Below are 25774 nucleotides of genomic sequence, written 5' to 3'. Positions count from 1 at the left end.
TACACCCAGGTTGAGTCCCTCCGGGTTACAGATGACCCAGCCAAGCGGCCAGTCTACCACCACTCCCCCTCCCTTGCCGGAAGCAGCACTCCGTGCACAGCGCGGCATCCTCGACATCCTTGCAGGATCTGAAGGACGCGTGGTTCAGCGAGGAAGGAAGGATCCCTGAAAGAAAATGGTGCCCAGGGCAGTCCTCAAGCGGGGCTTATTGGTCTGCGTGACCGCTGCTGCTGTGGAACATTTTCACGTGCTTTCTAGTTGAAACATTTATATAAAGAACTAAAAAACTTTAAACAATCTGCTACTTAGAATGAAGAGATCTTGGGGACATTTAGTAATAGTTTAATCACAGGTTAGTGAGACTTTTTTTTTAACATCTTTATTGGAGTATAATTGCTTTGCAATGGTGTGTTAGTTGCTGCTGTATAACAAAGTGAATCAGTTATACATATACACGTATCCCCATATCCCCTCCCTCGTGCGTCTCCCTCCCTCCCTATCCCATCCCTCTAGGTGGCCACAAAGCACCGAGCTGATCTCCCTGTGCTATGCGGCTGCTTCGCACTAGCTATCTACCTCACGTTTGGTAGTGTATATATGTCCATGCCTCTCTCTCACTTCGTCCCAGCTTACCCTTCCCCCTCCCCGTGTCCTCAGAGACTTTTTTGTTTTTAAGATTGTCTCCCTTTTGACACTTAGATGTGATTCCTTTGGACTGAAAACACGGGGCTTTTGATTTTGTGGCCATGGATCATGTAGGAAAATAGAGACTTTTTGGATGCCCTGGAGGGGAGCTTAGAAAAGCAGCAGGGCCCAGGAAGTGGGGTATGAGTACAGAAAGAGAAGTGTGAGGGCCAGCCCTGACCCCAAGCAGAGGGGAGCCCTTCCCCTTCCTCCAGCGCCTCATCACCGTCTCCTGCCTCTCCCCAGCCCAGCTACCCCACCCCTGTCCTCCTACCACCACCAGACCCCACCTGTCACCCTCCACTAGAATCGCTGATCGATGCCCATTTCTTTCACTGCACTGTGCACTCCTTGAGGCAACAGACATGCTTTCAATAACTCTGTTCAGCTCCTGGGATAGTGCCTGGTACATTATAGAAGGGTGTTAAGTGAATGAATGTTCCCAGACCAGAAACTAATAATATTAACACTGAAGTTCTGCTTTCTTATGGATTAAATTGCCTTTAATGAGCTAAGCATTTACAGTCTTCTTTCTCTGGGGAAATGTATTTCTGTTTCTGAACAGCTGACTTATAAATGAACTATTGAGGACAGCGTGTTCATAGGTTGGGGCCTGCCTATTAGAAATTGCATTTCCAAAGCCAAAAATAAAGCAGTCTTTGTACTGTGCGCTCCTCTGCAGTGTGAGCAACCATGACCATCATCCGTGGTAGTCACTATGGAAACCACATCGGTAGTTATGGTCTCAGAGTGGACCAGTCATCCCTGACCAGGGGTTGCCTTCCTGGGCTAGATGCTCTACATTCTTGGTCTTCTTTACTTCTCCTCCCAGACCTTTTAGGCAGATGCTACCTCTGCTTTCCAGAAGGGAAAACTAAGACCCAGCTACTGGAAAGCATGTGGTATGGCTGGGTTCCTAAGCCCCTCTGGTGCCTCAGTTTCCTAATTATAGAATGGGGATAAAAATGTCACCTACGTTATAGCTGTTGTGCTGATTAAAGATGTATCGTACTGTCTATACTTATAGTACCGTGAAATGCTTAGAATAGTGTTGCATCCCTCAGTAAATGTTAGGGTTCGGATCCTATGACAGACCCAGGGTTTGCGCCGGAATCCATCTCACAAAGGCCGTGCTGTTTCCAGCAGATGATCAACATGTGCTTGGAAAGCCACAGACAAACTGCTCCTAATCCACTCTAGGACCCACCCTCCCTCTACCCTCCAGGATCCCTGCACTTGTCTATTTCAGTGATATTCAGAGATGGGGTGGGGACGACTAGTACTATGCCAGGGCTGGAAGGGTGTGCAGGGGAGGATGGAGGTGCCACTCTGCAGTGCTTAGACTCCCTGAAAATAGCTCTGGATCCAGGGATGCCTGGAAAGAGGGTATCTGCCATGGGCAGCAGGCGCCCGGGACCTCTTTACAGCCATCCTGTGGGGCTTTTGAGAGAAAAGCCCCTCCTAGGATGCTTTTTGAGCGTCCCCCTAGGTGCGGAGTAAGAGCTCAGTGTCGTTTCTAAACCTATGTCTGCCACCCATCACTGTGATAGAAAACGGCTACTTCAAATAGTATTTCCTTGGGCAAGTGGGCCCTACCCCAAACAGTTTCTTACGGGAGTGGACAGACGATAAACCTGGGCTCCTCTTAAAGCCTTCCCTAACTGCATGGGCTGTATTGCCCAAGAGTCTGTCCTTTCAGACTCCCAGAAAAAGTAAACCTAACTGCTTCTACCTTAAGGTCTCTTTAAGACGTAGAAAAGAGCTTTCGCTGCACTGCGAATTATTGATGAAGCCAGAGAATTTATAACATCCCTACGTTTGTTATTAATATCCATTTTGACTAGTTTACTTAGCAATAGAAATCATGTTCTTATTGTCGTAAAGAGTTGCTACTCTATCATAATTTGTCCGCTAATGAAGGAAAGACTAATGCTCCCCAATGACCCCTCGCCATTTGGAAAATTCCCAGAAAGTCAAGTTAGATGTGGGTTTGGGAGAAGAGCCTGAGACCCAATGGTTTCAGTCCCTGAAGCTCCTCTTCTCGGTAGCTAAGCCAGGGAGCTCTCTTCCCATGTTCTATACCATTGAGGGGTCTCCACTGGCCAGTTCACACTTTAGACATGCTGTGTTAGTGCCCCTTATCTTGCGTACCTCTGTGATGCAAGCCTAGTGTGATGGTGTTCTCTAAACAATCAGTTGCGTTGTTTTTCAGTCTCACTGTCTACTCTTCATTTATTCATTCAGCAGATAGACTCTAAATATCTACATAAACCACTGCCCGGAATATGGTGTGGGAAGATCAGAACAGCTCTGTGCAAGCACGCTCTCTCTCTCTCACCTTCCTGTCATCACTGAGTTCAGAGTCCAGCTACACACCTGTCCCTGTCTATCCCAGCGGCTGCCACGCTGTCCGTGGTTAAGGCCTAGAGGCCTGGGGATAAGAAAGACCAGTAGCTGTGCTGCTTTTTCTCAAAGAATCTCTCCTGAAGCCCCCCCCACCTTCTGTAAGCCCCACTTCAACCTGGATTCTGCCTCCTAGCAGAATCCTGCCACTTTCCACAGTTCCTTGGATTAACTAAGGCCTCTGTTGTATCATCTGCCTGGCTTTTTGTTTAAGTTTTTCTGTTCTCTGCACTTAGCATAACACCCAGTACCTAATAGCAATTAATTCAACAGGTTATTTATTGGATGGTTACCACAGTTACATTGTGAGTAGGGTTGCCAGACTTAGCAAATAGAAATATAGGGTACCTACTTAAATTTGAATTTCTGATAAACAGCGAATATGATTTTAGTATAAATGTGTCCCCAGATTTCATGGAACCCTACCTGGGAGGTGCTGGAGATGGGCTTAAACAGCCCTGGTCTCATAGTCCGGTGAGGGGGGCAGACACTCAAAACAGTAGATCAAGTACCATGATAGAGGAATGTCCTTGGATGTTCCTTTCAAGGTTAAATAAACCCAGTCTTTTAACCTTTCAGCATGAGACTTGCTCCCCTTACCTTTAATGGTTTTCTGAACCTTCTCAAATTTCACTTGTGAGTTACAGGAGGGAGCACAGTGATCATGAAGCCCTCCCACTGGCGCATCACAGGGCCTGGCCGTGTGCTTCCCACCTGCCACATTTCTCTTTAGCTTCCCATTATAGGCTCCCTATTTAACTAGGAGCACTGCGTTATCGGCTCGTATAGCCTGTGGTCCTCTAGGGCTCCATGATCCTTTCTGACCATGCTTTGACAAAGCCAGTTCCTGCCCCTTCTTACTCCAGGACCATGTGGTTTACATCCTGTGAGGGTTACTTTGTTTGATCCCTAATTGAACTTCATCCTTTTAATATCCTCTTTCCTCATGCCAGACTTATTACTTTGATGTTTAATTCTATTTCCAAATGGCCAGCCATCCAATCCAATTTAATGTCATAGCAGATTCAAGGAGCAAGTTTTCCGTCCCACCATCTAAGTGAGTAAAGAAAATGGTACCTTTCCCTGTGTATTTAATGTTACCCTCACCCTCCCAACTCAAGCAATCACACCTACCCCTTCACCAAGGGTCCCATCTACCTTTTGATACAGAGAAACTTTTTTCTTTACAGTGTACTCTGGCATTGGGTAGAGACTTTTTCCCATTCTGTTAATTGGCTCCTGATTTGAAATTTATAGAATAGTTTTAAAGTAGACTAGGTTCTCTGTAAACCATTGACAAAGGGAACATGTCACATGCACTTGGAACCATTAAAAGGACCCGGTGGGCTGGAATCTTAAAAGAATCATCATGGAGCTTGATAAGGAAGCTTGAATAACTTCCTGCTAAGTAGCTGAGACAATAGCCCAGTTAGTGCACACATTTTCCTCTAATTTACGTCCACCCAGGTAAGGATTTAAAGAAATATAAGTGTGAAATGGACTCATCTAGATTATTCTCCCAAATATATATGGCAATTCATAAGCAAGCTACCATGCCAGTAATTCTCTCTCTTCATTTGCTTATTCTAGAAAAAGTCTCTCTCCAAGCCTGAGACGAAACACGCCTTGGGTTTTAAGTGGAAAAATTAACCTTAATATGTTTATCTGATGTGAACTTGAAGTTGTTCTTCTGAGAATTCACATCAGACCAAGCTAGCTGGGCTAGACTCAAGGAGAAAGGCACCGACAGGAGGTATGTTATTACAGACAAGAGTTTCCAGGGAGCAGTGACCCTAAAAGGCAGTCTAAGCTCAGGACATCCTGTAGGGCAGGCCCCAGTTAAGCAACTGATCTAAAATCTCAAAGAGGTGCTCAGAGAGGTTTATCCCTCCCTACCTGTGTTTCTCTTTTTCCCCACTAATGGAAGTTATATTATATGGTGTGACATGCTCATATTTAACATATTTACACCGTTTGTCTCTCCCTGCTAGACGTAACCTCCGTGAGGGCAAGACTTTTTGTCCTTATTTACTGATGTATCCACAGTAACTATAATAGAGTCTGGCAAACATAGGTGCTCAAATATTTGTTGAAGAATGAGTTAATGAACTATTTAGTCGAATGAATGAATGAATGAATAAGACAGTTATATAATTCATATAGCGGTCATAGCATAAGCCAGTACTTCCTTTTCTTTATTAGCCGTTTGAATGTGAGGAACATTTCGTCAATACTGGTGGGGAAGAGAGGGTAATGTAGAGAAATGTTGGACATTTATAGTCTCAGAATTTGCTCGACTTGTGATTTCTGCTGTCAAATCATCTAAATCAAGCAGGTATATAAGGAGAATACCGAATAATACTACTGTCGTGGCTGGTCATGTCTTAAATTATACAGTGATTTCAGGATTTATTTGGCAAGATACTTGATTTCTCCAAGCCCCTGATGGCGTCTCCTCTCATGCGTGCGCAGGGTGTGGTGGGCCCTCTGTGTACGCACGTGCTCACTAAGTCTGGACTGTGTTCTCTGAGTGTGAGACCTCAGCTTCTCAACCAGCCAGGTGTCCAGCAAGTGCTTTCTGCTCTCCCATCACTCATTTAACAAGAGGTAGCCAGCCCTGAAATAACTGTAACAGTGCCACTTGCCACTTTTAGAGGGAAAAGAGATACATGATGATAAAACCAGCTTTATATAAAGGACTTATTAAAAGTAAAAACAGTTTCTAAGATTTTCCTGGAATAAACACATATTAAACCCAATCTCTTAAACCATCTTTGATCTTTTGGGTCTGAATTCCTACGCAGCGTTCCCACCCCAGCATCATGGTGCATAGCGGAGCTCAGCGAGTATGTCTGATGAAGGGTAACCCTAAAGAGGAGTGTGAGTTACCATAGTTCAGGATGACTGACGACAAAAGGATTGAACGTGAAAGGGCTTTTGACTTAACCCTCAGTCAACTGGAAAAGTTAAATCCATTCCTCTCCTGATGGGGTTATTGGTCTTTTACTTTTGTAGCAGTCGCCTTATAATAATGACGTTGCATTGTAATTGGAGGCCCATAAAGGACAAGGGAAGCACAACTGGACTCTTATTATCCCGAAAGGCCCCGAAAGGCCCCGGGGAGCGGAAGCCTCTGCCTTCCCGCGATGTTGACGCTCGAGCAGCGCCTGGTGCCGAGTAGATGCTCAGTGCGCACGTGGTGACTGGATGAAGGAGGGGATGGAGGGGACAGGAGCCGGGGACGGCCCTTTGGCCCTGGATAGGTCATGAACTGCCCAGGCCTCTGCTTCCCGCTCTTCACAGTGAGGACGTCGCTCAGTCGGCATTTCTCAAACTTTGTTTCACCCGCAAGTGTCCCGCAAGTGTCCTGGGACACATAATGGGTATTCTTTTAAAAGATCGACAGCAGAACGTGTTCGGGAAAATGCTGTAACAAGGTTAAATAAGTTCCTTTACCAAAGGACTTGTTGGAGCCCTCTCCTGTGCGGGTCCCTTGTGAACCCAGAAGGGGATGCAGTGTGTACGGTGGGATCACTGACCCCCTCCCGGGGCTGATACTCTGCAGGCTGCAATGTCCCCTGCTTGGGGGCTGACTTTATTGACCAAGGCAAGGAGTTCCGGTCTGCGTAAATGTGGCACAATGCGAGCGTGTGTGCTCATGCTGGAGTTTCCATCTCTTGGTTTGGAAGTGACTGATCTGATTGGTGGCCAGGAAAGCAGAGGTGTGCCCGTCCCCCTGCCACACCTCTCCCTGGATCCTCAGCCCTGCCTGGCACAGACCTTTGGCTGCCCTCCCCTGACCCCAACTTCACAACCCTTGAGCTGTTTCCACTGTGATGAGAACCTCAGGTCATCATGCTAACAACTGGAGTGCCCCTAAGTTCCTGGGACATCCTGCATATGGAAATCCTGGTAGTAACCCTCAGCGGTGTCCCCCAAACGGTAGATGAGCAGCTGGGGCTTCGAGTGAAGCTCTGGAGTCCCAGTTTCCACGGCGAATCCATCTGTACCATTGACTTAAAATCTCCTTTAAAGGCCATGTCTCTTTGCCAGCGCGCACAACTTTCATAACATACCTACACGGTCCCCGCCCCCTAACAGGTCTGTCTGCGCAGGGGTGTGAGTGGACAGAAGACGGTAACAGCTCTTTGTAACAGTCTCGCCTAAGGGGAGGTTGAGGAAGCACGATCAAGGCCACCCGTCAGGCACAGGATGACTTAAGGATAAAATTCAAATGCCTCCGTCCTTACGCCTCTGTTTCCTTCATCCCTGTGTTATCATAATCATCTCCAGCTCTGTCACATTTTTGGTGCCAACGAAGTACCCATACGCATTGTCAAGTCCTAAACTTCACAGGCTCTTGAGGGATCTCAGCTCGGATATATTTTTTGAAGGTCAAATGGAGACGGGACCAGGAAAGGTGTCCCCAGCCGGCACGAGGCCGTATTACTCCTCATTCACCAGGGTTGCCAGAAGGGCACTCACTAGCTCTGAACAATAGTCATTCTCAGCTGTGTTGCCTGATAATGCATTCGCCAGTAAGGAGGGCACTTTGAGTGATTTTTTAAAATATAATAAATAGATCTGCATTTGCGCTATTCAGTTCATTCACTCATTTCGTCGTTCACTCATGCTGAGAGCCTACGAAGTACCACTTACTATTCTAGGTGCCAGAGAGACAGCAGTGATCAGAACAGACAAAAATCTTGTCCTTCACATCACTTGTATTCTAAGGGCGGGGTTGGCGGAGGGGAGAAAAGTAAAAGGCAATTATATGCAATCTAGGAAGGGTGTTTACTGCACAGAGAAACATACAGCAGAGAAGGGAGATGGTGTTGGCAGAGAAGTTGCATCTTTAGATCTGGTGGTCAGGGAAGGTCTCAGTGAGACTATCAGGTCTGACCTGAAGCTCGAGAGGGAGCGATGGGTATCCGGGGATTTCGGTGTTCCTAGGAACTTCCAGGAGGCCAGGGTGGCTACGAGGGGAGGGCGAGGAAAGCAGTGGGAGAGGAGGTGGTGTGGACGACGCCCCTCTGCCACATCCTCTCCTTCTTCTGAACGTATAAGCAGACTTGGATTCCGTCAAGGCTTACGCTTTGATGTCATTTCCATATATTCCTCCCGTTATTTTCTCCTGGGAACAGGCCAGACCCCCAGTGAGCATCCCCGCCCCAGCCTCTCAATTCGTCATTCGGTGGCTTCAGCTGTGTAATGATAACTAAATGCTGCGTCCTTCCCCTGCCCGACCATGACGGGCGCTTGGCCGCTCAGCTCCTGCCTGGACACCAACTCAGTGGTCCATAGTCACACATACAAACATTCGTTCCTACTTCTGTTGAGACACCGTGCCCGGGTCCCTCTGCATCTTTGCTGGCGCCCTTCCTCTGGTCCTGAGTGCCCTCCCCACACACCTTCCTGTGTCAATCTTGGCCCATCTGTGGGAGTCAGCTCCATCTCTGCTTCCTCCCCGTAGCCGCCTCATCCCCGTTCTCTTATGATGATCTCTACTCCCTGTAAATCTCCATTGCCTTTGCTTTCCTTACGTCCCTTTTGGAACTTGGCATATTCATTTAGTCATTGGATTATTCTGCTCTACGTGTCTGCTGAACATCTACTCTGTGTATCTAGAGCTCTGTGATGTGTTTTACAGTCAAGTGTGAGAACCCTAGATTGGAAGCCTAGCTGTGTGGCTTTCTTCAAGTTACTTATCTCTCTGGGCAACAGTTTCCATGTCAGTTACATGGGAATAATAATACCTCCCTCATAGGGTTGATGGGAAGATTAGTGAGTTACTCTATGTAAATTGTGTGGTACATGAGCATAGACGTGTTAGCTGTGTCTGTATTATACCATCACTATTATTTCCAACTGAACTGCAGTGTAAGAATTGTATCTGTTGCCCCATTTCATTTCAGAGTCATTGCAGAGTTCAGTGACTTGTGCGTGGATTTGCCACATTAAATGTGTGCTGATGTTGATACTTTAGGGTCAGCCGCCTAAGACTTCAGGGTCCAAGTGTGACATGGTAAAGTGTCATAATGCAGGAATAAGCCCTTCTGCTCTGCTCTACTAGCTCAGGGACCAAACCTCAACGAGCTAGCATGAACTATGATGCCACTGTCTAATCTTATGAAATATTTCAGGAAATATTTATTAAGGCTTATATATGCAAATTTAGGAAAATACAAAAGAAATGACTGCTTTGCAATGAGGAAAACTGAGCATTAACTATAAATTCCAGGAATCCAAAGAACTTGTATTTTCTTTCCTACAAGCTCTTGTTTGGGCCACAGCAGGAGGGAAGTGACAGGAGGAGAACGAGTTCTGTTCCCTCCATCACTCCCTCCCCTCTACAGCCTGTCACCCACTGGAGCCCCAGCTCAGAGAGGCAAGGGGCTCCTTACCCAGAAGCACAGCACCCGGAGTTGTGAAGACGTACTTACCAGGCTTCTTGCATCCAAGTACAGGTTTCTTCACATGCAAACTTAGATGTGTTTGCCACTGTAGACAACCACAGTACTAATATGAATAACAAGAGAAAAAAGAGCAGAAACAACTAAGGTGTCAAGTGCTTCCTAAATGCTGACTCACTTCCTGGTAGCAAGATGGGATCAATTTCTCCTGGTGCCCAGGAAGAGAACTGAGTTAATTTGGGCACATTCCTTATATACCTGTATCTTCTAACTACATTCCGTGTTATTGTTATCGCAAGTCAGTCACCTATTCCAAATGAATTTGAACAATATTCTCTCCGATGAATAATGTATAATGAAATGTAAAAACAATTATTTTTCCCCCCACTTCCATCCCAGATTATAACTCTCATGGAGGTGAAGAGTCTGACTTTCTAACCCATCACTATATCCACAGCCAGCTCATTCCATGGTGGGGTCCTAGGTGGCTGCCCTGCGCCCCAAGTTTGAAATGGAAGATTTGTAATGAGATGCTATTCCTTATTTCTCCTCCTGAACATTGTTGAAATTCAGTTTCAAAGCTAAATGGTTTGTTGATTAAGTCACTCAGTTAATAAACGGTGGAGCTCAGTTTTGAATTTAGATCTTCTGGGCCCATAACCCATGTCCTTACTTAACTGTTCTATCATTACATGGCCCTTTCAGTGTAAGCACACTCTGCTTGCTTTCCCCATCTGTCCCAAGTACTTATGGGCCATGGAACAGTGAAGGTCATACCTTCAGAGAGTCTGGTCTGTGTTGTCATCTGACCTTCTTTCCTCTTTGGGCGAACAAGGTATCACCGTGGGAGAGGACGGGGACCACTTTCCCCAGCCACCCCGTCCTGCCTTCGGGTATTGCTCAGAGTCTGAAGCCACACACACACATACATACATCATCCTACTTTGGCTGTAGGATAATATTACGGGAAGAACGAGTATCAGGCAGAATAATAAGATAATAACAGTTGATGTACTTTATAGTTCATGGGAAAATTGGGAAGATCAAAAGAGAGGAGAGATGCAAAAGGAGATGCCCTTGGGGGGACGGGGTCCCAGGCAGTGTGGTAGCTCTCATGACGCATTTACCTTAAAGAAATGAAAATATAGGCTCGCACAAAAATTTGTATGTCAGTATTATAGCTGCTCTATTCATAGTTACCCCGAGCTGAAAGTAACCAAAATGTCCTTCCATGGGTGAATGGATAAACAAACCAATACAGCCATACAGTGGAATTCTGCCCGGCAATAAAAAGGAATGACCTACGGATACACAGCAGCAGAGTGGATGAATCTCAGAGGCATTATGAGAAGTGAAAAGCCCGTCTCAAAAGGTCACATGCTGTGTGATTCCATTTGTAGGACATTCTGGAAAAGACAAAACTATGGTAACAGAGGACAGACATCAGTGGTCACCAGAGGTTAAAGGTGGAGGGAGGACCGTAGACAAGGAACGTAAGGGAATTCTTGGGGTGGTGGAACTGTTCTGTGCCGTGATCATGCTCCTGGTTACAAGATTCTATATGTGGTTAAAATTAGTTGAATGAATGGGGAGTTACTGTTTCACAGGTACGGCATCGCAGTTGGGGAAGATGAAAAAGTCCTGGAGGTAGATGGTGGTGCTGGTCGCACAGCAGTGTGAATGCACTTAAGGTCACAGAACTGCACACTTAGAAATATTTAAAATGGTAACTTTTATTGTTAAAACAGAAGGACATTTTTAGAAGATAAACTGAGTACCAAACATACCTTTCCTATGAATAAATAAAAATAGCACAAATTCCTGTGTTAAAGGCAAAACGTTCTCAGATTGGATCACAAAGCAAAACCAAACTACAAACAATGGATTCAAAGATACATCAATAACAAAAAAGATCAATTTTATGTATATTTTACCCCATTTAAATGAATGAATGAATCAATAGAATAACAAAATGCATAGAACTGTACCTAAAAAATAATGAAAGTCAGTGATAAAACAGTCCTGTGAAAGCAGAGGGTGCCGGTGCGATAACGGTGATAACGGGAGCGTGCTGCGTAGGTAACGTGGTCCCCGGAGAATTCTGCTGTTCTGCCACCTCCTCATTAGCAGACCAGGCAAAAGCTGCCCTTGTAGCCTAAGCATTCCCACCTTTTCTCCTGGGTGCCTCACAGGGCTGAGTGGCATTTGGGCATTGATTTTGTGTGTGTGATTCAAATGGAAAAGCCAGAGTGATGGAATGAATATTGATGTGTGGGATTGTCAAGCTTTGAAGACAAAAGCCCCCAGATTCCGCGTCTCATGCGGGTGGACCCTGCAAACAGGACATTACAATATCCATCTCTGCAAGGTCGCAGAGCTGGCTTGTCCTAATTTGCATAGACTGATCGGACTCCCGACTGAAGGAGAAGAGCCAACTTTCAGGGTCACCAGCCGCCCCAGAAGGCATTTCTTGCCTCCCTCCTCCTTTGAGTAGAGACCCTTTCCTTTGCCTGCTGTCGTTCCCAAGGTCTAGCACTAAGGAACCTCGTTGGGCTGTGTCTGGTCGTCAGCACAGAAGCCTGGGCGCCATCTGGTTTTCTTTTCTTCTGCCATCGTGGACTCAAAATAACTCCACGAGGATCTGTTTCCTTCCTCACCATGGGAACTGAACAGAGTCGGACGAGGAGCGTCTTACGGCAGAGGGTTCTTCTAACGTGAAGGGACGTTCCCGCCCCACCTCCACCTTTCCAAGCCCAACCCATCCCCCTACCAACTTAAATGCAGCCTCCTTCAAGAAGCCATCCAGGAAGCCGGGCTGCTTGCAGCCTTTCTCCCGTGGAACTTCGGTGGCACTGGTACACAGCCCGCGGTCGTGATTTCGTCTAGCTGTGCATACGGCCTCTTTCACATTCTTGGACGGTAAGCAAGTATCTGACGGCGCTTCTGCCCCTCCTTGTTCTCCCTGGGGCCCAGACCCTCATCCGAGCGCATGTCCTCCGCAGCTCCCGTCTCTCTGCTTTATTCCTTCCAACCTGCTCTTAATGCTGACCCTCCGGGCTCTTTCTGACACAAAAACCCAGCCTTGACACTCAGCCAGAATTCTTCAGTTGCTTCTGATAACGATGATGATGACAGTAATAATAACTAATATAGTGTATTTAATATGTGCCAGGCACTGTGCTAACATGTTGCCCAGATTAACCTGTTGAATACCGAGAAGCCTCATGAGGTAGGTGGCATTATTAGCCCCATTGTACAAATGGGGAAACTGGGGCACAGACAAGTTAAGTGAGTTGCTCCAGGTCACACAGCTATTAAGCAGCAGAGCTGGGATTTGAACTCAAGCAGTCTGGCTCCAGAGGCTCTGCTGTTTCTTTTCCCTTAGAGCATGGACTCTGAACTCCTTTGTGCAGAATTCAACTCCCATTGTGAACCAGGCCCTGGCTCTTCAGCCCTGCTGCCCTCCAGTTACCAGGGCCATAGCTGTTAGGCTCCGGCAATGACAAACTGCCCGTGATCTCCAGTCATGCCCGGTCTCTCCCAGGGCCCTGCGTCTGCACAGACTGCTGTGTCTATCTAAAAACCCCTGGTCTCCTCTTGTCCTACTAGAGAACTCTCCCTTCAGCTCTTAGCCCCGGTTCTGTGGCCTCCTTAAGGCTGTTCAGGACGGCGCCCTTTGCTCTGGCCTCCACTGTCATGGGCACGCTGCTCCGTGGCACCCAGCATGTCACTCCCAGTTCCCCAGCCACACCCGCTGCCCTTCCCCCGATCCTCACGTGCCTGGTTCCTCCTCATCTTCCAGTGCTTTGTTCAGAAGCCACCTTTCTCAGAGGGGGCTTCTTAGGACAGCCAGGCTAAACTTATTCTCCGGCCAGTCGCTCTTCATCCTGTATCATAGCTGTGTCCATTTCTTCCCAGTGCTTGGTTTTCACTACTTGAGATCACCTGTGTGCCCATTATCTATGGCTACACGGCAACCTACCCCAGCACTTGGTGGCTCAAAGCAAGGGCCGTTTCATTTTATTTCCCCAGTTTATGGGTCAGATATGTGGGCGGGGTTGCCTGGTGCCCTCGCTGGAGTGGTTGGAAGGCTGGGCTCAGCTGGGCCTGCAGATAGAAGTGCCTAGATATGACAGCTCCGGCGTGGAGCCCACAGGGTCATAGGACTTCTTACAGAGGCCCAGGAGGAACCTGCAAGGCTCTTATGACCTAGCCTCAGAAGCCCCAGAATGTTACTTCTGTACATTCTATTGGTCAAGCAAGTCACAAGGTCAGGCCAGAATCAAGGACAGGGAACATACTTCATCTCCTATACAAGGACTAGCAAAGAATCTGTGCCTCTGTATTAGTCCATTACATTAGAAAAAAAACAACTTGTTATCTGCCCTACTTCTTTACAATGTGAACTCCCTGAAGGCAGGTTCTTACTCTCCTGTCATACTGTATCCCCAGCGCCCAGAATATCGTGACAGATGCTATAAGTATGTGCTGAATGTCTGTATGAATGAACAGATGAATGAATGAAAAAGTAAAGGAATGAAAAATTGAATGAATGTTTACATCTCTGCCTCTCTGGTATGTAAACTTCTTGTATCCTCGTAAATACAGTCCTCTGCACTACTAGATGCTCAGGATATATTTGTCAAATGAATGGATGCATTTTAATTATCATTAAAGGAGATAACGTGAGTTGTTCCCAGTACATATATGGGTGTTGAATATGAGTAGCTGCTATTAATAAATTAGTACTGCCTTATACGTAGTAAAATCGGTTTATATATTTATTTAATAACTAAACAAAATGGACCCAGATCTCCACTTCCTTGACTCCTTCCCCTTTCCCTTTCCCTCTGAAGCAGGCTGCGGAAGAGCCTCTCTGTTGGGAAGGGGCAGCCCCAGTGCCCCCTAATCCCACCATCTCTGGGTGGGGAAAAGGGCCTTTGCTCCTGGCCTCCGCACCTCTCTCCTTGCCTCACTGCCAAGACTAACTCACTTTGAGGTCATTAAGATGGGGGCTGAGATGATGGTCTGAGGAGCTCAAGTGCTGAATTCTGATTCCCGGCAGCTCTCTAGGAGGATCAAGTGAGATTACAGGTCTCTTAACATTCTGGCACTGTTTTGCCCTTGTGCGAGAGTGTGCTTGCAGTGATGGCTGGACACCCTGTGCTGAATCCCAAGGAGGTGTTGGCACCTGATATGACAGGAAGGGAAGGATACCCTCACCGGGTGGCTCCACAGTGCGTGGCTTCACTCCCCAGTGAGCAGTAGAACCAGGGGGCTGGTATTTGAGCCGCAGTGGGACGACTCAGCTCGGGGTCAAGCCCTATAAGCTGGTCCTCCTATTTCACCACGTGGCCTGGAACAACTTCCTTGGTCTCTTCAGAGCTTCAGTTTCCTCATCTGTGAAATGGGATCCACCCCCCAAGTTCCTTCCTTTCTGCTTTTTTATTTTCCTCTGTATGTTTTTAGAATCCCGACCAGGGTAGCTCTGGAAAAAGATTCCAAGTTCAAGGAAGCTCTATAATGGCCAAAGGCGACTAATAAGGAATACTATATAAAATTCCCTATTTGAAAAGCAGACTGAGCTTTTTAATTCAATGCTGGTCTCCTTGGTGTATTGGGTTTTTTAATATTTTAAAAATTTGTTTCTTAGAGTCCTTCTTGTTCTATGGATTTTTAAGACTTCCGGTTCTGGACAGTACTAATTTACTCCTTCCCCAAACCCCAGAGAGCACAGATTGTCATTCGGGTTAAGTAAGTGCCAGGCAGTGCCTCCCAGCTTGGGGTAAGTTTTATTACAGGGCGTTTAGTGGAAGCATCAAGGTGGCATGTGGAGGATTCTTTTTTTCCTTCTTCCTCACTAAAAATACAGTTCTCCATGGCCATGAATTTTAGTAAAATTCAAGTTCCAATGACAGTTTTTTTAAAGATCTAGGTTTTTATTTAAATTTCACCAAGCTGGGACAAGAATCGTCAAAGGAAAAGGCAGGCTCACTTCTGCTTCAGCTAATTGTGGGGTGATACACTCACCCTTTTGGTCCCCAGACTGGCTGAGTTTAAGGAACAAATTAGGGAATGAGAGTTTTCCATCTTAGGGAACATTATCTAACATAGGACAATTTTAGCTATTACAACGTCATCCTCATGGAAGCAGTTAATAGTTTTGAGAATCCACCATGGGCCAGATATTGTGTTAAGTAATCCCAGATATTATCTCAATATTAATTAAAAATAATACTTCCAGAAAAATGGGCCTCCATGAATTTAAATAACTGGCCCATGTTCATGCAGTTGGTCAGAGAAAGATCTGGAATTCAAATCCAAATTATCTGCCTCCAAGACCAATGCTTTCCACAGGACCACGCCTTCCATTCTTCTAGTGTTGGCTGATTTCTCTGATTGTTTTCCGATGGAAGATGCTTTAACTATTCAGGAGTCTTGCTATCTTCTTATTTAATTCCTGTAGTTCCTTAATAGCTTTCAATTGTTTTCAAATATTTTTATCTTGCCAGTGGCTTGTCTTTCCATGATTTTAGCGGTGTCTTTCAAAGAGTTCTTAATTTTAACAAAGTCCGATTCATCTTTTTTTTGTGGTGGATTGTACTTTGGTGTCATATCTAAGAAACCTTTGTCTAACTCAGGGTGACAAAACCTTTCTCCTATATTTTCTCCTGGAAATGTTATAATTTTAGGATTTGTATTTAGATATATGATCTACTTTGTGTTAATTTCTATATATCTTGTGAGGTATGGGATGAAGGTTTTTTTGCATATGAATAGCTAGCTGTTCTGACACCACTGGTTGAAGACTGTCCTGTCTGTCCCGAATCACCTTTGCACCATACGTGTGTTGGTCTGTTGGGGGCACTCCATTCTGGTCCCATAATCTCTTCACTCTCTCTACGCTAATATCCCACTGTCATGATTACTACAGCTTTAAAGTCTTGAAGTCAGGTAGTATAAGTCTTTCAACTTTGTTCTTCTTCTTCAAGGTCATCTTGGCTATTCTAGGTCCTTTATTATTTCTTTAGTATTTATGTATTCAAAGATATAGTTATAAAACAGCATCTAGAAATCTAAAGAAAACTTAGAAATTAAAGTTAATTAAGAGTAGTATGGAAACTTTCCATAATCTAGCTTCATCAGGACGTGAGGCACTCTGGGTATCACATTCCATTTGGTTAATCATAGAGAACAGATTTGTGGTTGCCAAGGGGAAGGCAGAGGCGGGGGGGCAGGGGAAGGATTGGGAGTTTGGGATTAGCAGATGAAAACTATTATATATATAGAATGGATAAACAACAAGGCCCTACTGTATAGCGCAGGGACCTATATTCAATGGCCTGTTATAAACCATAATGGAAAAGAATATGAAAAATAATATATATTTGTATAACTGAGTCACTTTGCTGTACAGCAGAAATTAACACAACACTATAAATCAATTATACTTAAATAAAAAAATTTTAATTAAGAAAAATTATTGTATCTACCTTACATGGATTGCCGATTTTCAAAACAACTAGAACATAAAAATTTATACCAGAATTGTACTGGACATGATTTCAATTTTCATTGATGTTTCAGAAAATACTTTGGACCCTAGTATTTGGACCCTGTGAGCATCAGTTGTCATTGTCCTAGCAAAGTGGGGAATTACTGATTAAAGGGAGCTCATCTGGTTATACTGCTGCCTGCCATGGTATCTACTCTGCTTTTGATTGGGGGATACCTTTTCTCAAACATCTGAAGTGTTATAATTGACAGTTCTATGCACAGCATTCTGTCTCTTCCAACAAAACATATCCCTGTTTACTTTAAGCTTGTTATCTGCTGGGGACCATGAGGAATACTATTAATTAAGCCAGCTGATTCCTGATAATGTTAGCCATCACTGCTGCTGTGGGACATTGAGCAAATTGCTAGTCCTCTGTGGGCCTCTGTCTTCATTTGTAAAATGAAAGGTTTGGACTAGTTAACCTTGAGTGGCTCATCCAACTCTAAAATTCTTTGACTCTTTTATAGTGTTTTTTTTTTTCACTTAAAAATCACAACCTGTTTAAAAATAATTAAACAGAAACTCTTAATGGCAAAAAGCACCACGGTAAGTCAGAAAGTAGTGGTCTTTTGATGCGTCTCAGATTACCTAACGAACACCACTGCATGACCTTACTTTTAACTATGGCCAACTTTAAGCAATGAAGATGGCATTTATGGTTCCTGGTGCTGTGACATTTTGTGGTCCATGAAATCCCCATATTCTGAGAAGCTCTTGAGTGTCTCAGGTCAAGGGAGGGAGAAAGGAGAATGGCTTGAAGCCCAGACAGCTCCAAAGCTTCAGAGTACTCCTGAGTTAGATTTTCAAATGTATCTCCACAGTAAATGGTATAGTATTGAAACCAAGTGGACTTCAAATATCCAGATTGTCTTTCCTATACCAAGGCACAGCACATATGACCACACACTCTGGTCACATTCCATCTGATCGTTGCTGTTCTAATAGAATGAGAAACTTAGAAAGTATGAAGTTTACTAGGGAATGCAGAATATAGACATGAATTTAAAATAATATAAGGGGTCTTCTCTGAGCACTTGCTGTGTGCAAGATGCTGTGCCATGCACTTCTTGTACATTGTGTCATTTAATACAACACACAACGATCTTGAAAAGTAGACATTATTGTCTCCTTATTACATATGAGGAAATGATGCACAGAGAACTCCTGTTACTTGCCCCACGTCACACAGTAGTAAGTGGCAGAGCTGCTCTTCAGTTCATTATCTGTCTCAATCTAGAGCTTCATGACTACATCAGAGACTAGCTCTCAGAACTTAGCCAGCTCATTTAGAAAGTAAATGAATTAGTAGTATTAATTATGATCTAAACCAAGAACACAGAGTACTGGTGGGTCACTGTTGGGTAGACTTGATGGAAGGAAGAACTCATAGAAATTGTCCTGAAGAAATTGCTTTGAGTTACATGTTGAGGTGAAGGACATGAATTGGCCCGGGGAGAAAGGTGAGTTCATGCTGAGGGAACAGACTCTATGAGGCTGTGAAGGTACAAGTGAATGAATTGTGTGTTCAGGAAGCAACATAAAGACTTGCTCATTGCAGGGCAATGGCCAGAAATAAAGCTGATGTCATAGGGGTGAAAATCCAAGAGATTTCACTTTGTGATGCTAAGCCCTGGTAATCCACACTCAGTTCTTAAACACGAGAGGGAACATAATTAAAATTGCATTTGCTTTTACAATTTATCCTACAACTCATGTAGGATAAACATGGGCTTTTAAAGCATCAAGCAAGGTCAAGAGAAAACTTAGCAGAACATATTTGCGTCCAACAAGTGATTTTCAGGAGTATGTTGTAGCTTACCTCACTAAGGTCCTATAGCCTTGATAGTGCAATGAAGGGGCCTGCAAGCAGATTTCACACAATTTTCAGAAATAAAGGTAACCAGCCCACTGCAGTTAAGCTAATAGCACATTTCCATCATCCCTGGTTCTGTGCAGTGTGCATAAATGCGGCACACAAGTGTTACAGATACAAGTCAAGGGTGGGCAGATAGAAAGCTCTCAACAACGTGGAATAAATTGAGTTGAATTGAAGTTCACTTTCAGATAGCAATTGCTGCTCCTGAGTGAGGGCTAATGTATTTGGTGAACTTTTGTTTGTCCCTTCCATGATAAATCCACTAATGCTAACGTAATATCTCTTCACATTTTCTGAAGTCCTCATATTATTCTCTCTCTCTCTCTCTCTCTCTCTCTCTCTCCAGTTCCAGAGACCTAATGACTTCTCACCCCCTTTCCGCTTTGGCACTGTGCCCAACGGCAGCACGGAGAGGAACATTCGCAACAACTATGCGGAAATGCACGCCTACATGGGGAAGTTCAACCAGAGGGGCGTGGACGATGCACTGCTCTCCCTGAAAACAGGGTAAGAACTGCTTCCAAGCTCAGAACCTTTGATACGTTGCTCACGTTTATGAAACATACGTGGAATCAGATGTGCCATGTTTGGTGCCACGCCACGTTAAAGGAAAGCAGGCTGCATTTGCTCTTTGTGGACCTCCGAGTTAAAGTGACAGTGTAATTCAGGCCAGTGCACAGAGGTCCCTATGCTATTATTCACTTCTATGTATTTTTAATAAACTCTATTCTACTTGCATTAATGTAAACATGAAACAAGAATGTAATAGATGTAAAAGTCAAAGGGGAGAGTCAAGGCTAAAGTTCACACGTTACACACGAAATAAAGACCTGTTGACCAAAAGGTGAAAATGATGATTTTGGTGTCTTACGGACAGGGAGAAATAAACAATGAAAGGGTAAAAGTTTTTAGACAACACACAGTAAGAATGTGTTAACCGATCTCCAATTCCAACAAAATTGGCATTCTTTGCTCCAGCTCTGTAATCTCAGTTCATTCACTAAAAGGAGCTCATGAACTGCAAATAGGTTTGCTTGCATAATCTCAGCCACATTCATTCATTTGGCCTTCAGAAGCCACAGCTGCAGAGTAAGACAGACAATTGACCATGAGAGTTGTTGGAATTTGAAGGTCCTGGGGCCTCGTAGCTGATTTCCTGTGTTGTAGCTTAACTAACAACACTTAGACCTCCTGGTGGCTCTGGTTCTGGAAGAACCACCCAGATGCATGTTTACTTAAATACTGTTAGACTCTGTCTTATCATTATGAAGTCACGGCAGATTTCAGAAGATGGGATTTGAGTTTGGGGTGGACTAGTCTGGGCAGTCTGGTCCCTGGTACAATCACAGTTGTCAATCAGAACTTTGGCTTTTTGATGGACACTCCTCCTAAAGGTTACTCACAGGCCTTTTGAAAAAATGTTCTGTGTCTTATCATGCCAGAAAGGATTTCTTTTTTCTTAAGGAGGAGTAAAGCTAACTTAACTTGTAAAAGTGAAGAGGATGATGGCTGCCTTTCTTTCTTGCAGACCTCTCTACTACCTATATGAGTATATCAATTTCTGCTTCCCCCTTTGATGTGTTTAAATACTGACCTATACCTTCCTGACCCCGCCCCTAGCTTTATCCCCTTCCCTGTATATTCTTTCCTTGAAAAGCACAGTATGTACAATGAGATTCTCATATGTTTGGGAATCTGAGACCTCTGACTTCTCCTGCATTCTGCACTGGCTTGTGGTTTCACACATTGGCTCTTGACACAAGCTTGTGCTGCCACCACCCCAATGACTCACTTCTCTCCTTGCGCTGCAAAACAGAATATTGAAACCCTTCTGACTGCAAACAAAGCATCGTCCATCTAGTGCTACACGTCTACCTACACTTACCCCACTCCGGACTGTAACGAACGGAGAAATGAAAAATGGTATAGAAGTCTAACCCATGCTATTTGCTGTTATCATTGTGATGGTTCCTTTTCATTATTTCTGTTATTATTTTTATTGATTCCTTTTTACTCCTTCTCCTTTCAGACACAGCTTATGAGTTGGCTTCAGGCCCAGCTTACATTCTCATCATTCCCAGTGGGAGGGAGAGAACTCCTCCTGTCCACCTGAAATCGCACAAAGAACAGCCTGGGATTTAGGCTTTAGTTTCTGGCTGAGTTCCACCTTGAGCCTTACTTTGAGCCACTTCCCCCATAGTCTGCTGGAGCCCTACTGCTTCCTGTTAATGACCCCAGTGGTAGATTTGTACTAAAATTCCTCCACTGGACTTGCTTTGTTTGTTTCTTTCTCGCACAGGAAACTGGATGCCTTCATCTACGATGCAGCAGTGCTGAACTACATGGCAGGCAGAGACGAAGGCTGCAAGCTGGTGACCATTGGCAGCGGGAAGGTCTTTGCTTCCACTGGTTATGGCATTGCCATCCAAAAGGATTCTGGATGGAAGCGCCAGGTGGACCTTGCTATCCTGCAGCTCTTCGGAGATGGTGAGTTAAAGAAAGGGACAGTGCCTCTTTGGCCTCTCCCGATGGCCAGTCCGAAACATCAACCCTTCTTCCTTCCTCATCCCTCTAACCTCTGCATTTCCAGAAAAGCATTTCACAGTATACTAGGAGATTTGGAGGGTGTATGTTATTAGTTTCCTAACGCTTTGTAGCAAAGTACCACAAACTGAGTGACTTAAACAACAGACATTTGGCTCAAGGTTCTGGAGGCCTGAACCCTAAGATCAAAGTGTCGGCTTTGGTTCCTAATGAGGGACTCGAGGGAGAATCCGCTCCATGCCTCTGCCCTAAGCTCATCGTGGTTTGCTGGCAATCTACAGGGTTCCTTGGCTTGTAGACACATCACCCCTGCTCTGCCTTCATGTTCACATGGCTTTCTCCCTGTGTGCATGTTTTCCCTCTGTACGTGTCTATGTCTGATTCCCTCCCTTTTTAAGGATACCAGTTATATTGGATTAGGAGCCCACTGTATCCAGGTGATCTCACCTTAACCAGTTACATCTGCAATTACCCTACTTCCAAATAAAGTCACATCTCAAGGTACTGGGAGTTAGGACTTCAACAAAGGAACTGCGGGGGGCAGTGGGGCGTGGTTATACAATCCAACCCAGGGTGAAATTTGGGGGAGAGGATTAGTCAGTCAAGGAGGTGTGTTTCAGGATTGCAGGGTATGATCAAACCCTCAGGGATAAAGTAAGAGGGGCTGGGATCAGAAGTTCCCCAGTCTTCTCACATGTGGCCAGAGCAGTGGATGGGATTTTGGAAAGGTCTCTGCTCTCTCTGGGCCCAGAGAAAGGGCAGAGACATCCACACGTGGGCATCTGCTCATCCTTCCCTCTCCCATCTTGCTTTTCCCTCTGGAAGAGGGAGGAAGCAGGGCCAGGGTCCTCAGAGACAGACACCGGAAGGCACTCACCCCCCAGAGTGATTCTCGCAGCAGACTGAGCAGACAGCTTGTTTTGAGGAAATCTCATCTCCTGTTTCATTACACTCACGCCTTCCGCATCCGTCTTCACTTTATTGTCTAAAGCACCTACTCCTCCTGTTCGTCTCACAGAAGCTAATCCAGTTACGGATGAGCAGCCTGACTCTACTTGGCCTCACAGGCCATCAACCAAGCGGTTCCCTAAGTTCTGTCTGCAGAATCTTTGCTGTTAGGGATGCAAGAAGAAGCAGAGGAGCACAGGGAGATTGTCAGACTCTGGGTGAAGTCAGTTGTTCCCTAGTTAGGAAAATCATACTTTGATCCAAGAAATGAGTAAAAAGTGATTTGATTAACATTGGAAAGAGGAGGGGGGTTCCAGGTGGAGGGTTACGAGCCATTTTGGTATAAGAGTTTCTGTCATTGTAATGCAGCTGTCACTTAAAGGCAATAACGGGGCCTCTATCCACGAGGAAGTGTAGCCATAGAGGTGATTTGCAGAAGTTGCCAGGGCTTCGGTCAGATTATTCAGACAAGGTTCACATTTTGAACCAAACTGGAACTACTGGAACAGGCAGTTTTCTTCATGAGATTTTCAGATTTTCGCTTCTCTGGAATTAGATGCATTCTCAGGCATATGGTGTCTGTCATTTTCCTTTTGTCTACGATTTCTACCTTGCTAATTCCTAGTATCCACTGAAGTGGATCACGGTTATTGTAACCTGGCATGACTTGAATTAATCAAAACTTCCTTAAGCAGCGTTAAAAGGAGGCAGGTCCGAACTGGGTGGTGTCATTTTACTGCAGCTTCCTCCCTTTTACTGTGAACATTTGTATTTTCAACAAGAGATCAGGAAGTCTGAGGACTTCTAGGGAATCAATCAATCTCTCTGCCGATATGTCTCTGTCTCTCCTCCCCCCGACCCAATCTGCTTTGCATATATTTTGAGAGCAATTTTCTGAATCGCTTGTTCGGTTATGTTGTTCCTCACTGTCTACAACAACAGCAAGAAAAAGTTCAAAGTGCTTTAGTCTGATACTCGGGCCCTCGGCCATCTTGCATCAACCTTTTGTATTCAGCTTCCTTTGCCTACTGTTACTCTGACTCGTTCTGCCTGCCTTTCCCAAATACGCCTTGTGATTTTCTACCTTCCTCCCCTTGATCATGCTATTTCTGCTGCCTGGAGTGCCTTTTTGTGCAATATAAATTAAAATTCACCCATTCACCATGCCCACCTCCAAGTCCTACATCCTCATGAAAACCCACTGGCCACCCATCTGCAAAATCACTCTAATTCAGGCAGCTCTTGTGACCTGCATATAGCTTGTCATACTGATTGTTTATACACCAGTTTACACTGGGTAAGTCATGGGGCACAGAGGTAATGTCTCCTGTCTTTGTGTCACCGGTGGTATCCACATTATCGTTTTCACTGAATACCTAAATACATCGATAAGTTACTACATAACGGTATTTAATAAAATCCTAACTTTCTCTGTTGGTTTTCTTTCTTTATGTCTCCTTCTCTCTTTCTCTCGCATGTTTTCCTCTCCTTTCCCCAACACCCCTCTCGCCCCCTCTCTCTACTCCTGCCCTCTCTCCTCTCTCTGCCTGTTCTCCTTCCCGTCCCGCCGCCAGGGGAGATGGAGGAGCTGGAAGCTCTGTGGCTCACGGGCATCTGCCACAATGAGAAGAACGAGGTCATGAGCAGCCAGCTGGACATTGACAACATGGCGGGCGTCTTCTACATGCTGGGGGCCGCCATGGCTCTCAGCCTCATCACCTTCATATGCGAACACCTCTTCTATTGGCAGTTCAGGCACTGCTTTATGGGTGTGTGTTCTGGCAAGCCTGGCATGGTCTTCTCCATCAGCAGAGTAAGTGCTTTGATTCAGGTGCTTGGAGCTTGGGAAAGACAGCTCGCTGTGCAGAGCACGGAGAGCCAGGAGGGCACTGACTGCAGCCCGAGGCTGCTAAAGCGAGAAGCCACATCATGTACATTTCCCCGGAGGGGGGGGGGATGACATCATTTCAAGTGGCTCAAAAAAACAGGTGATGCAGTTTTTCCTTCAAGAAACAGATTTCTGTGTGGGGTTTGGGCATTTGGTTCTCCATAAGAACTGGCAGATCTATCAGAATGAAACATTTGGCCTTTTCCCAGATGCCTTTCATCACCATTAGTTAATTCTGCAGAGGTTGGATTAATCATTTAATCCTTTTAAAAAAATCACATTTCTATTTAAATCATGAAATATATCTCTCTTATTCTGACATCCAAAGGTATGCTGTTGGTTATTTCACCGTCCTACTCTATGTTTTAACCATGTGTGAGTTTGGGGAGTTAAAGAGCTTAACAGAGCCTTCAGAAATAAGTCCTGACCTGTAAGAAATTTGCATTCCAGAAACTTCCTTAATTGGAGCAAGAGTATAACTCAAGTCGTTCTTTATTTAGTGCTCTTCTGTGTGTCTAGTCCAGAATGAGATTTTGAACACAGTTTTGAATATGAACAGAGGGTCACAGGGAAGAGCTAAAAAAAAAGAAAAAAAAAGACTTCTTTTGAATTTGTTAATAAAGTTATGGGATTCATTCATGAGAGGTGAACTCAAATGTCCTCTTCAAATAGAGGTCTAGGCTTCAGACATAAATAACCAACTTTGTCTCTAATGGAATTATATGAGAAAATGGAGTACTCATTAAATTGTTGCATCTTTTGATCATTTCCTGTAGTATTTTAGTTGATAGAGAAAGTGTCCTCTCTGGCTGTGAGTTGCTGCAGGCCATTCAGTTACCTGGGAGCAGGAGGTTGCACTGCGTGGCCCTTCCCAAGACCTCTCCAGAGAGGGGGATGGCAGCAGTGGGGGGAACCTGTAATAGAAATCCCATTTGTAGCCCCTCGACATAATCAATGGCTCTGTAGAGGAAAAGTGCATTTTCTCCTGGCCATAATCAAGAAGGGTTAGAAAGGAGGCCTGAGAAGGAAAGTAGAGGAACCTTCTCTTAAAGATCTCTTATCTCACTGCTGCCTCAGGGAAACTGAGGCTTATCATATGCAAATCTTCCTTCTTTCCCATGTAACTGCCATTCTCCTTTCTTTTTTTTTTTGTGGTATGCGGGCCTCTCACTGCTGTGGCCTCTCTGTTGCGGAGCACAGCGCAGGCTCAGCGGCCATGGCTCAGGGGCCCAGCCGCTCCGCGGCATGTGGGATCCTCCTGGACCGGGGCACGAACCCGTGTCTCCTGCATCGGCAGGCGGACTCTCAACCGCTGCGCCACCAGGGAAGCCTTGCCATTCTCCTTTCTAATCTTCTCTCCTCTCGTGCCCCTCCATTGGGACAGCCCCTTTCCAAATTTATCCCCCAGTTTTAAAGATACAGTTCAAACAACCTCCTCTGCAGAGACCTTCCCTTGCCAG

The 25774-nt window shown here is 45.2% G+C and overlaps 1 protein-coding gene across 1 annotated transcript in view; it reads left to right on the top strand.

The window, feature by feature from the left end:
* The window catches only part of GRIN2B (glutamate ionotropic receptor NMDA type subunit 2B), a 581922-nt gene that overhangs the window by 532808 nt on the left and 23340 nt on the right, over positions 1-25774 (top strand). Inside the window, exons 15-17 of the mRNA XM_067695747.1 lie at positions 19281-19441; positions 21234-21421; positions 24001-24239. Coding sequence (XP_067551848.1) covers positions 19281-19441; positions 21234-21421; positions 24001-24239 — 588 coding nt within the window. The remainder of the gene's footprint in view (positions 1-19280; positions 19442-21233; positions 21422-24000; positions 24240-25774) is intronic.

The sequence above is a fragment of the Pseudorca crassidens genome, chromosome 11, assembly GCF_039906515.1.
Source record: "Pseudorca crassidens isolate mPseCra1 chromosome 11, mPseCra1.hap1, whole genome shotgun sequence".
Taxonomy (NCBI): domain Eukaryota; kingdom Metazoa; phylum Chordata; class Mammalia; order Artiodactyla; family Delphinidae; genus Pseudorca; species Pseudorca crassidens.
The sequence above is the reverse complement of the archived record's forward strand: the minus strand, read 5'-3'. Positions and strand labels throughout refer to the sequence as shown.